We start from the raw sequence: 12,133 nt of genomic DNA on the forward strand, positions 1-12,133 counted from the left end.
CGAGGATGGAGCTTCCAACACCTCTCTGGGTAACTTGGTCCAGTGTTTTACTACCCTCCTAGTGAGAAAATTCTTCCTAATATCTGACCTAAACTTCCCTTGCTGCAACTTGAGACCGTTGTTCGTGGTTCTGTCATCTGCCACCACTAAGAGTAGCCTAAATCCATCCTCTTCCGAACCCCTCTTCAGGTAATTGAAAACTGCTAGTAAGCCTCCTCTCAGTCTCCTCTTCTCTATATTAAATAAGCCCAGTTCCCCGTGTCCCCCAGCCCCTTCACCATTTTCATCATCCTCTGCTGGACTCTCTCTAATTTACCCACATCCTTTTTGTACTGAGGGCCCCCAAAACTGAACACAGTACTCCAGATGTGGCGTCACCAGTGCTGAATAGAGGGGAACAATCACTTCCCTTTACCTACTGGCAACACACCTACCAATGCAGCCCAGTATGCTGTTAGCCTTCTTGGTAACAAGTGCACACAGCTAACTCCTATTCAGTTTACTGTCCACTGTAACCCCCAGGTCCTCTTCTGCAGAGCTGCTGCCCAGCCAGTCTGCCCCCAGCCTGTACTGATGCATGAGACTGTTCTGTCCTAAGTGCAGGACTTTGCACTTGTCCTTGTGGAACCTCATGATATTCCTTTTGGCCCAGGCCTCCAATCTGTCTAGGTCATCTCCCACAACTTCATGAATATCATTGCTAAGGGCTCCGAGATCTCCCCTGCCAGTTCCTACATTACCCTCAGAGGACTCTGGTCCAAAACAATTTTTTTTGTTGTCCCATTCCAACTCCCTCTGTCCTAACTCAGACTTTTGCTGAGTCTTGCTGTCTACTCTGGGACCTTCTCTCCTGGGCTCTCTCTCTCTCAGAGCCTTCCTCATTCTCCTGAAGCCCAGCCAGCCATACCTGCAATAAAACTATAGTCTTATATTGGGTGACTGTTGTCCCCAGGTTAATAAGACACTGTGTCACAGAAAACAAATCAAAGAACAGTCTCTGTGGCCTGTCAGGTCAGGACTGCCATCTGCCCCTGGGGTGAAAAGGGCATATAGATATCCTACTTAAGGAACTATTTACAGAAGTATTTACAGTAAAGCCTGCCCACACTGAGCACCCCAGCCCAGCCACAGAGGAGAGTCTTATGTTCTTTTTTTTCTCTTCCTTGAAACAGAGACCCTGTTGGAGACTACATAATCAATGTTAAGCTTTTGTGTTTCTTCCAATCTTTACGTAACCTGATTAATAATTCCTGCCTTCTCTCTTTCCTCAGAACTCTGCATAATACAAGGCTTACTACCCAATTCTTTCAGATTTCAAATACACTCCAAATTGGTTCTTAACTATTAGCTTGTACAACTTTTACTCTCCTTCAGTATACAAAGAAGTTTTTTAGATTTTCTGGTTCAGAAGCAAAAGATATTCTTCAGCAAAGTTCAAGAATCTCCACCAAATTTATAAGTGAACATATTTCTTCTTCTTTCTTCCCTGCAGAACACTGATTGTATAGGATAATATTTCCATTACTAAAACTTCTGATTCTTTTGAAAAACAGTCAGAGATTTTAGAAATGTCACTTATCTTTTAGTGGCTACAAGAATTACAAATTACAAACACTGGGAAATGATCAATTCCCTATGACTCATATCTTGCACAGTTCTTAGGAAGGTTCAAAGACATTAAAGCGCTTATCTGATAGCTAGCAACCTCTTCCCTTACCATGTTTGATTCTAGGACATGACCATTCTATGTTGTAGAATTCTCTCAACTGACTATGCTCCCTCCAACATTAACCTGCTCCTTTACTGTAAATATGTTAAATTGTATGTGCAATTAGAATATTTTAATACATCCTTTTTATATTTTCTTCTATCTAAAGACATTTTCAAATGGCTAGCCAGCATAAAAAAGGAAGGAATGTGTATATGTCATGTACAGGTATCACACCACTGCCTATAACCAGTATGTGTTCAGCAGCAACATGAGGTATAAAAAAAGTTGGAAAGCTTAAGTAATATTACAGGCAAAGCAGATAAAAGAATGTTTTAACTTTTTAGAGCTTCAAACAGAGACTTCCAGTAAGGAGGCAAAAGCATATAAGAAGTACTAAAATTGGGAGAGAGATGGGTTTAGGAAAGAGTGGATGAGAGAGAGAAGTAATTTAAGAAACACGCTATAACAAAGACTCTTGCCTTCTTTACTCCAGGATTTCTGCTGGAGCTAGTGATGGACTGAGGCCTTATCTTCCAATGTCATCATAGAATATCTATTATCTGGATGAATTCCACCATTTCAAATTCCTCCCCTTCTCTCCTAAGGCTCTATACCAGTGGTTCACAACCTTTTTAGATGCAAGATACCCCATAGAAAATTACAATTCTTAATTTTCACTCAGATACATTTACAAAAAAATAATAATAATAGAGCAATTCTTCTGTTGCAAAAAAATTAAAATGACCACAACAGGTCAGAATGTTTTTGACACTATAATTTCCTATTTGAAATCTCTGAGCTTATCTTGTGAATCATACTTGCACACCTAACAGTGCTAATATTACATGGCACCCCACAGGACCCTTGAAAGGATCACAAGTCAACCTGGTTGAGAATCACTACCCATGAGAACCATATGAAATGACACGAGACTAATGAGGCAATATCAACTCTGAGAGTATTGTGCAGTATTTTTAAATACTTATACATATTTGAGAGTGTGATCAATGCTCTGTATTTGTTTTTGGTAACATTAATAGCTTTCTATAGTCTTACTGACTTTTATCAGAATAATTTATATGGGAAATATTAAACTTCAATAAGAAAACATTTTACTTATCACCATTTATTATTCCAATTCATCATATGGGTTCAACCCAATATAGTTACAGGATTGATAGGAAATATAGCGCAGAATGCAAGCTTCCACTTAAAGCATACTTTATGCAAATATTCATTGAAACCATTTTTTTTAGCTTTACAGGTCTTGTTTGTATAGCCTTGTCAGCCATAATGAGTAAAAGCACAATAATCAGAGATGGGAGAATGAGCAAGTGGATGAACTTCATTCAGGTTTCACTACTGAATTCTTCACTCTTCACAAACATTAGTGAACATAAAGAAAACAGTAACAACTGCAGGAATACATTTCAGGATTGTGTCATTTTGCTTCAGTGTACTACTACTCTTTTTGAATATATCAAAGGCATATTTCATTCTGTTCCTGGTCAGATGGTAACTGAAAGCCCAGGCTCTGAACAACCAAGGTATGACCTCAATTACTGCTGTAGCAAAGGATGTCAGGTCTATCAGAAGCACAGATAACATAAAACACACCACTAATGTTACTTATAAGATATAGAGGGAAAAAAAGACCTGTACTCTGTTAGTTGCTGTAAATGATGACAATCTTAAGCTAGTTTATACTGCTGAAATAGTCTCCAAGGATGCTGATGAAATAGGCTTTGTGATCCACAGATATATGTACAACCATGGTTGTAAGATCTGAACTTCAATATTTTATAGCTAGATAAAGGGAACAGTAACGCAGAAGTAAATTCCATCCAGCATAACTGAAGAATTTCCAGCATGAGTTATATATCTACATAATTTCAAAATATTCATATCACTGATTGGCAGGACCTTCCTTTACAGGCAGAAACAATTCCAATACATCATCTCCCATTACGGATTTCTTAGATCACAGAACGTTCCCAAGGATCATTCAAATCATTTGGCTCTAATAAATCTTTTGTCCACAAGACCAGTAATTTGCATACACTTTGTCCCATAAAACAAATTCAAGTTTCACCACAGAAAGCTAGTGTGGTACTGGGCAGCCAACAGGTTTTCCAGCTAGTTCTGGCAATTTAGTTAGGCAGAACACTTTACTTGTGTGCATAGAAAGGCTCCAAGTCAGTCTTCCTCCTGTTCAGCTGAACAGTATACAAAGGCACTACCTACTACTTCCCTTTTTGTGTAGGATTTCAGGAGTGCTGTCCTCTGCAAATAGTTCTGTTCTGCTGTGCGTTCAGCCTACAAGACCAGGAAACTCCTAGAGCTGGAACACATATTTTGAATTATCAAGCAGGTCTCTCTATAGAGGACAAAGAAATGTAGAAAAATATATGAAATAATGCAGAGCAGAAAAATAGATTTCATGATAAAACCATCTATTGACTCTTACTGCTGAAAAGTGGCAGTGAACAGAATGGGAAATTTTTCTTGAATGCACCCATACAATTATGGTTAAGCAGGCTGATTAATGCATATAGTACATTTATGGTTTCAATTCCAAAAGCTCCTACATAAGGCAACACTACAGGCCTAGAAATGAGGAACCCTTGGTTGAGAGGGAAAATATTGCCTTCAAAGACTGGCTAATGACAGAAAAGGAAAAAATAAGATTAAATGGTCAATACTCATCATGGCAAAAGATCAAGAGTAGAGTGTCTCAAGTTTCAGTATTCTACATTGTTTGATATCCATCAACCGGAAAAGGGTGCAAGAAGTTAACTAACAACATTTGTGTGTAATGGTTATTTGGGTTAGTTAAGACCAGAAAGGACTATTAGAAGCTGCAGAGATACACACATAAATAAGCTAGGTGAATGGGTAAAACAATGGCAAATTAAATTTAATGTAGTAAATCCAAAGCTTCACCCCTTAAATGAAAAATGAAAAGCCACTTGCATACCATACAGGGAATCTCCATTAATTATGTCAACTCAAAAAAAGGGCTCTAAGAATCATTACGGGTAGATCGGTGAATCTACTCTATGTGCTCAAGACAGTTTTAATAGGGTGCATAAAGAACAGGAATGAGACGAATTGAAAAAGATGTTTTGATATTTATGCATATCCAGCAGTCTGGTATTATTTGAAATACTGTGTAGAGTACCATTTCAAAAATAATATTATAGAAATGAGAAGAAAATCAGAGAAAAGCAACAAGAATGATCAAAATCATAAAAACAATCTCATAAAGAGAAACTGATAGGATTGAAAATGTTTTCTGTAGAAAGAAAACAAATAAATAGTGCATCCTTCTGAATAAGATACACTTGTTAAAGAAAATATGTCTTCTAAAAATACTCTGCACTTTAAAACTGGAATAACAAAAGTGTAAGAGGTCAGTGGCATGCTGCCTGGAGCCAAGTGGTCTCTCTACTGGAATAGTTGTGTTCTGTCCTTTGGAAAAATCTCCTGCCATGCACTGATGTTAGAGAAAGAGGTGCCAAAACACTTTTGGAAGACAAAGAATTGGTTATAGGCTCAAGAAGTCAACTTATCTTTGCAGGACTGCACCATCCCGATACCCTGCCCTAACCATACCAGATGTTCTGGGCATGTTGTACTTGGCTATGGGCCTGAGGCTTGGCCCCAGTCTTATGGACTCCTCAGCTGAGGCTACTCCTCCATGTCAGCTGCTTGCCCCATTCTTCCCTGCATGGGTCCTAAACCAGCAACTTCTCCATGCTAATCCCACCCTTAACTTTCAGGGCTGGGATGGACTTACCCCTCTCTGGGGGGTATCTTGTCCCTACTCCTTTTTCCCTCTATGGTCCCAAAGAAGTTATCTTCACCCCCCAGGATTGAACTCCCTGATGGGGCAGCCTTTTCCATCTCGGCACTGGTTTCTACCAGGTAAGTTAGGCAATGGGACCCTCCTCTGAGCCACAGGGTCGGTCCCTCCTTGTCTCGGCTTTCACTGTTCTCTCTGCTTCTTTGCTCTTCTTTTCTTCCCGGGACCGACCCCAGATGCTCCTTCACCATTCCTTTAAATTTCCTTCCTGGCTGGCTGTGTCTGCTGTGGCAGCATCCAATTTGCTGCCTCCCTGACCCATCTGTTTTCACTTTTAACTTTTCAGCACAGCTTTTTTCCTCTCTTTTGGCCACGTTGTTTTCCCTGTCTTAGGCTCAAACCCTGGCAGTTGGGTTTGCCCTGGCAGCCTTTGAACTGCTGCGGCCCCAGCTGGTTCCTTTAATTAGTCGGGGTGCAGCATCCTTTCTGCCCCAGCTCACCGCAGTTTCCTCAGCATCTCCCAGTAAGTTTCCTTTCTTTGTTTTACTCCTCGTGCTCCTGTGGCAGGGTGCTTCAGCCACCCTGTCACAAAAAGTAAAAATGTTTTTTTTCCCCCTTAAAACAGGAGTTAGAAAATTTTGGTGTATTCTAAATTTCAAGGATAGGAACAGAAATTATACGTAAACTGGTATAGGTGAACAGGAAACCAGTTCAAGTGTGTAACACAACAGAAGTTCACTGCATATAAGCTGCTTTCAAAATGGTTAAAACCAGTTTAAGATAAACCTGGCTGGATGTAGTATCAGGATTAACTGATTTTGGTTAAATCAGTTTATTGAACTTCTCCCCCAGGTATACTCCAGATTCAAGCGGTCTGCTCCAGCCAACCAGGGTGGTGTGCTCTAGTGCCACACCCACCAAGGCTTCTGGCCTGATCCACTGCAGGTATATGGTTGCATTTCTGGAATCAAAAGTGAACAATGGTTCACTTGCTTATTGGTTCAATCTAGGCAGCTTAGACTAACCTGTGAAGATTAAATCAATTCAGCCTCAGGCTTTCTAACTGTCTGTACTTAGCACAAGGGCTTCTTATTAGTTAAAGGAACACAGCAAGAGGGGACATAGAGTATAAAATAATGCATAGCTTGGAAAGTTGATGAGGAATTTCCCTTCTCCCTTTCTCAGAACCCAAGAACAAAAGGTACATCCAAAGAAATTCAGAGATGGGAAATTCAAAACCAGTTAAAGGAAATGTTTTTTCATACGGTGTGTGATTAAACTATGACATTTTCCACAAAGTTGCTGGAGAAATAAGCCAAAAGTTATAAAAACGGATTGAACATTTATAAGGCTATCAGGAAATTCCACAATTATCTAAACAATAATATACATTTTATAAGGGATATGAACTCCTCTGCTTCATGATTTAAGCCAGTCTTTCATTCTTAGGGTCCCCCCCACCCCCCTACATGTTATTATGCAATTCACTAGTTAACTGCGCAATAAATTTAGATTGGCTACATGTGCAAATTAACTATGGTACCTTAAAAAGTTCCAACCAGCTATAAAGTTATTGTTCAAAAATGTGTAATAGCTTTATAGCTCATTTCTCTCTAGCTTTAAATTTGTACTTGTAGACAGTCCCCCATGGCTAGGAGACCACAACAGCATCCCCCAGCTTCTGGAGCCAAGAGCCCCCACAACTGACAGGACTCTTGGCCATAGCTGTACCAGCAGCAATAAGATGTGATGGGAATCTAATGCATGATCCCACAATCATGCCTCATGCATAGCAGGAGGCACAATTATGTGGATCATGCTTTAGATTTCATCACACCATTACCTGCACATGTAGAAGGGGCCTCAGAGACCAGGGAAATGCAGATTATACCATATCTTCCTATTACAGGACTTTCATACCTTCCTGTATATTTGGTTTTGACCAATGCCAGCAACAAGATACAAAACATAATGGACTTTGGATTTGATCCAGCATAATACCAATTCCTTTTTTTATATTCCTGCAATAAACAAAAACTGATCAATTTTCCTTTTAACCAATTTAAATGACCGAACTATCCAGTCATCAACAATGCAGATTAGTGTTTAGTCTTTCCTGTAGTATTCTAGACTCTGAACTCTCAAATTATTATAATACGCCTACACTAGAAAAGTAACCAATTTCTGCCAAAAGCAGCAGATTCAACTGAACTGAGACTAAACATGGTTTAAATGCAAGTGTAAACTGGAACATGCTATGTTGAGTACCGGTTCAGAAACTATGGTTAAAACCTGGTTAAGGCAAAAGTTAAAGTCACATTTTTTTAAGCGTTTCTAAACAGTTTGCACTCATCTAAAGCAGATAAACTACGTTCAGCAATTTATCTATGCCAGTGGTGCCAGACCTTTTCAGACCACAGGCCAGATGAGCAGTGCCAAGTCCAGCGCCATGTGTGGTCCTAGCTCAGCCAGGGCCTGATCCAGCTGCACAGAAACAGCCTGATTGGGGCCAATGCAACCACATGGGAAGGGCTTGGCCAGAGCCTGACACAGCTGCGCAGGAACAGCCCAGCTGCAGCCTGATCTGAGGCTGCATAAAGCCCCAGCTGGGCTGCACAATGTTGCACTGGGCCCTGGCCAGGTCCTTTCTGCATGGATGGATCAGGTCCCAACTTAATTCACCCATACAGGAATGTGGCCCAATCTCTCTGCATGGGGCCAGCCTGGCCAAGTTCCAGCCACATAGGGCTTGGAAATTTGGTGGCAAGGGAGTGATAATAGTGTTAACTGCCACCACTCTCCCACTACCAAATTTCCATACCCTTAGGGATACATGAAAACCAAATTACACGGCTCCACAAGCTGGACCTGGATCTGGGGCACCCCGATCTACAGTCATTGCTAACAACTATTCTCTACAACTAGTTATTCAGAAAAGGTCAAAGAGATTCTATACTGAGTGACAAACCTCCAAGCTGGTTTGCAGGAAACCTGAAAACAAAATTAGTCATCCTTTTTTTTTTTTTTTTTTTTAAAGAACTTTCCTTATTTTGGGCCTGATGTTATGTTACTGAACTCAACTGGACTTTTGTCCTGGACAGAGGTAACTACAGAGGCAGCCCAACCAGCTACTTCCACTAAGGGTGGCTTTCAGGCAGCTGTCAGCTATTGCTACAGGAGTAACAGCTGATAGGTGAGCCTGTCAGCAAGTCTATCCCACTCACTAATAGAGGCAGCAGGAGCTAAGGAGCAATCAATCCCCTCCCTGTCTGCTTAAAGGAGAGCATGCCTTTGTGGCAACATTGTTACACTCCAGTCAGGGACCTGTGCAGGCATGGCCTTCATAATCTATTTTTGTAGCACTATACATTTCACAGCATTACAAAGATAACATGCATCTAGGGCCTAAGATACTTTCCTCATTTAATCACTCCACTAAACAACTTCTAATGTCAAAATCAATAGAAAATCCATGTTCAATGTTTACATATGTTCTGAATGTAGATCATTGTGCTTCACATTATGCTTCTCAATTGTCAGCCCATTGAAAACCACCAAAATGTAGAAATAGAGCATTATTTTAAAAGAATCTTACTCATATTGATTCAACAGCAACTCAGCATATTTAATTTTCTGAGACATAGATTTTCTCTCCTTCTCTGCTTCTTCATAGATGTGTTTATAAGTCTGTTGGACTTTGGTAAGTTCTTGATAAATATTGTTATATATTTCTGATGCCTAAAAAAAGAAAACAAATCTTCTACAACTTTTTGTGATTAAATTTACATTATATTCTAACATACAAAAACTGTTCTGTTTTGTGACTTACTGATTCCAATTTTGAAGTGAGAATATAGTATTTTATGATGTCATAACACTTTACAACAAATAAAGCATGAAGTACATATACAGTCAAAACAGAAAACAACAAAGCAGGTATAGGGTCTTATACCATCAGGAAGCAAGAGCTAACAAAAAGACTCATTTTGTTGTAACATTTGAAAGTTTTCTATGAAAAGGTGGCTACTTGCATGGGAAGACAGTGACCTATGCAGCAGAATACAAAAACCTGAAAGAAGCCACAAAGGCTTTAATCAGCCACCTGACAGATCATTACTTACAGGTCCCAGAGTGGGTATACAGGACTGACATTCACCTATGTAAAAGAAACCATGAGACAATGTGAACAGTGAGGGAGATTTTCAATGGCATAAATGGGAGTGAAGCAGCCCACTCCCATTAACTCGCAAAATGAGTTGAGCCTATAATAACTTTGCCTTTGAGAAATCCCTCCATAGTTAAATTCACGTTATAACAAAACAAGGAATATGCTATAATCTAAATCTTTCTCTGGAAAAAGAAAATATATGCTGAATATTATTTAATCATTTTAATTAGAGAAAAAAAAAATCAAATATTTTTGCTAAGATCTAAGGGACCTGAGAAGGTAAAACTAATAATATTGGATTAATCAGTTAATTTAACATGAATTAGAGCACACTGCAAGACTTGAATATTTTATTCTAAAATCTAATAACTTTGAGACAAAATAAGTTGTCACAACACAGAACAAACATCCTTACCATATTAAATAGCATTACAACTGCTATGTTTAGATTTCTTTTGTGCTGTTCCATATAACAATGGAAAGAAAAAATTCAATACTAGAAAAAGTACTAATTTAAAATTGCTTTAGGAAAGAAGTTTTTAAAAAGTCTATTTTCCAAATTGCATTTCAGATCATCATCTCAACATTTTTACTGCATCAAGTATTTCCCAAGGCAACAACATGGAGAAGGGAAATAAAAGAAAAAAGATAATGGCGTAACCTTTAATTAGCCAATAGTCTGAAAATACCCCCAAAAGCTGATATAACAAAAATGTTAGTTTTTAAAAATAGAGTATATACACTCAACTCAATTATACATAACCTCAGTATGCACAGAAGTATACTCCCAGACTTTATCAGAATGATTTAAAAAAAAACCACAAAAAAACTTTACTATTACTACCCGCTCCAATTCACATATATTGTATTGTTATAATGCAATGGTCACAGCTGATGTTTTAACTGAGAGAGAAATGGACCAATATCATGTTGAATAAAGTTAATCAAAACTTTTTGTGCAGCCTTCTCAAATGCAATTGTTTTTATAACAAATTTAAGTATTTTGATATATAATTGTCGACTCCTTAATTAAAAATACAAGCACTTGGAAAAAACGCACACATAAAACAGGGCTTATTAATAACAAATGTTAAATCCAAAGTTTCATGCTATTACATAAATGCAATTTATTAGGAAAACTACTGTTAACCTTTATTCAGAAACAGGTCTACCTCAAATTTGTCAATAAAATGAATAATATACATCTTAGAAAAATATAACCCAAAGTAAGAATTATACCTATAGTTAAGGTTATTCAAACTTTCTAATAAAAGAACCTCTTCGAAGTTGCCTTTAACTTTGAAAAAATATTAATTGGTTTCAGGCTGAAATTTCATGGTGGATGTTAATTTTTTTCCTCAGAAAGAGCTAAGGAAAACTATAGGAAATTTAACAGGAGTTACACCTGCTAGAGATGTACCTTAACTGTTGCTTTGAAATTTGACCAAGGTATAAGCCATGCAAAAATCACAGTCCATACATGTTCAGCAAACATTTCTTAGATACAAACAGCTTTTTTCTCTCAAGATTTAACTGCACTGTGGAGGCTGCATTTCCACACAGCTGCTATACCCTGACTGGACAGGACCTTTTTTGCAAGTGCTCCTCCCACTGCTAAGGCTTGCTTTAGAGTAGGCATTATTACAGACAGCAAGGAGAATGTCTCTTCACTGTTAATGTTTCTACTGTTCATGCCCAAAGGAAAGAAGGAAGGCACAACCCAATGCAAATGCGAAGGACTGCAGAGAAATGAGGGACGAAAACAAGGGGAGATGACAATAGGAGCAGAGAAAAAAGTCATCTTTGTTCTCCTAGTAGAAATGACAAGTGTACAAGCAGACAAGGTTCTCTGGGTAAACGTGATATCTTTTATTAAACCAACTAAATAGAAAAAATGTTCTTTACAAGCTTTCAAGTACAAACACCCTTCTTTAGGCATATGGAGAGTCTGCTGGTGTTTGTGTGCTCTTCTGGGTGGAATAGAAGCTCAAGCCAATATGCAAAATGCAGGTCTATGAAAATGCAAATGGGAAGATCAGAGGGGATGGCAGTTAATAGGTAAGAGACAGATAGGTGGGGCAACAGCAAGCATTAATTGATTTCTAAAAAGCCTGTTTGTGACAGTTTCCTCAAAGCCCATTCATCTAATACAGGCAAGCAGCAAGCAGACACTTAAGCTGGGAAATTGCAGGCCTGTTTCACACTTTACCATAACGTGAGAGAAGATGGTATGAGGTCACAGTGCCCAACTGCAGAGGTCTTGAGTTTTCTGGTTTTGGGGAACAGACCAATTTAGGAGAATACTGGGAAAGCCCAAATTAGGTTGTGTGAATGTGATAGGTTTGTGAAACAAAGGAATATGCTGACAGGCCAGAAATCATTATAGTTTCATAGTTTCTAGGGTCCTTCACTTGGAAGTTGGTTCCAGATCCTAGTCGCCCTAACTGTG

General features: G+C 38.8%; 1 protein-coding gene across 1 annotated transcript in view; it reads right to left on the reverse strand.

The window, feature by feature from the left end:
- CCDC178 (coiled-coil domain containing 178) overlaps positions 1–12,133 on the reverse strand; it is a 138,112-nt gene that overhangs the window by 96,920 nt on the left and 29,059 nt on the right. Inside the window, exon 7 of the mRNA XM_019526784.1 lies at positions 9,112–9,254. Coding sequence (XP_019382329.1) covers positions 9,112–9,254 — 143 coding nt within the window. The remainder of the gene's footprint in view (positions 1–9,111; positions 9,255–12,133) is intronic.

Source organism: Gavialis gangeticus, unplaced genomic scaffold (assembly GCF_001723915.1).
Source record: "Gavialis gangeticus isolate Ggan-Ray unplaced genomic scaffold, GavGan_comp1, whole genome shotgun sequence".
NCBI classification, from domain to species: domain Eukaryota; kingdom Metazoa; phylum Chordata; order Crocodylia; family Gavialidae; genus Gavialis; species Gavialis gangeticus.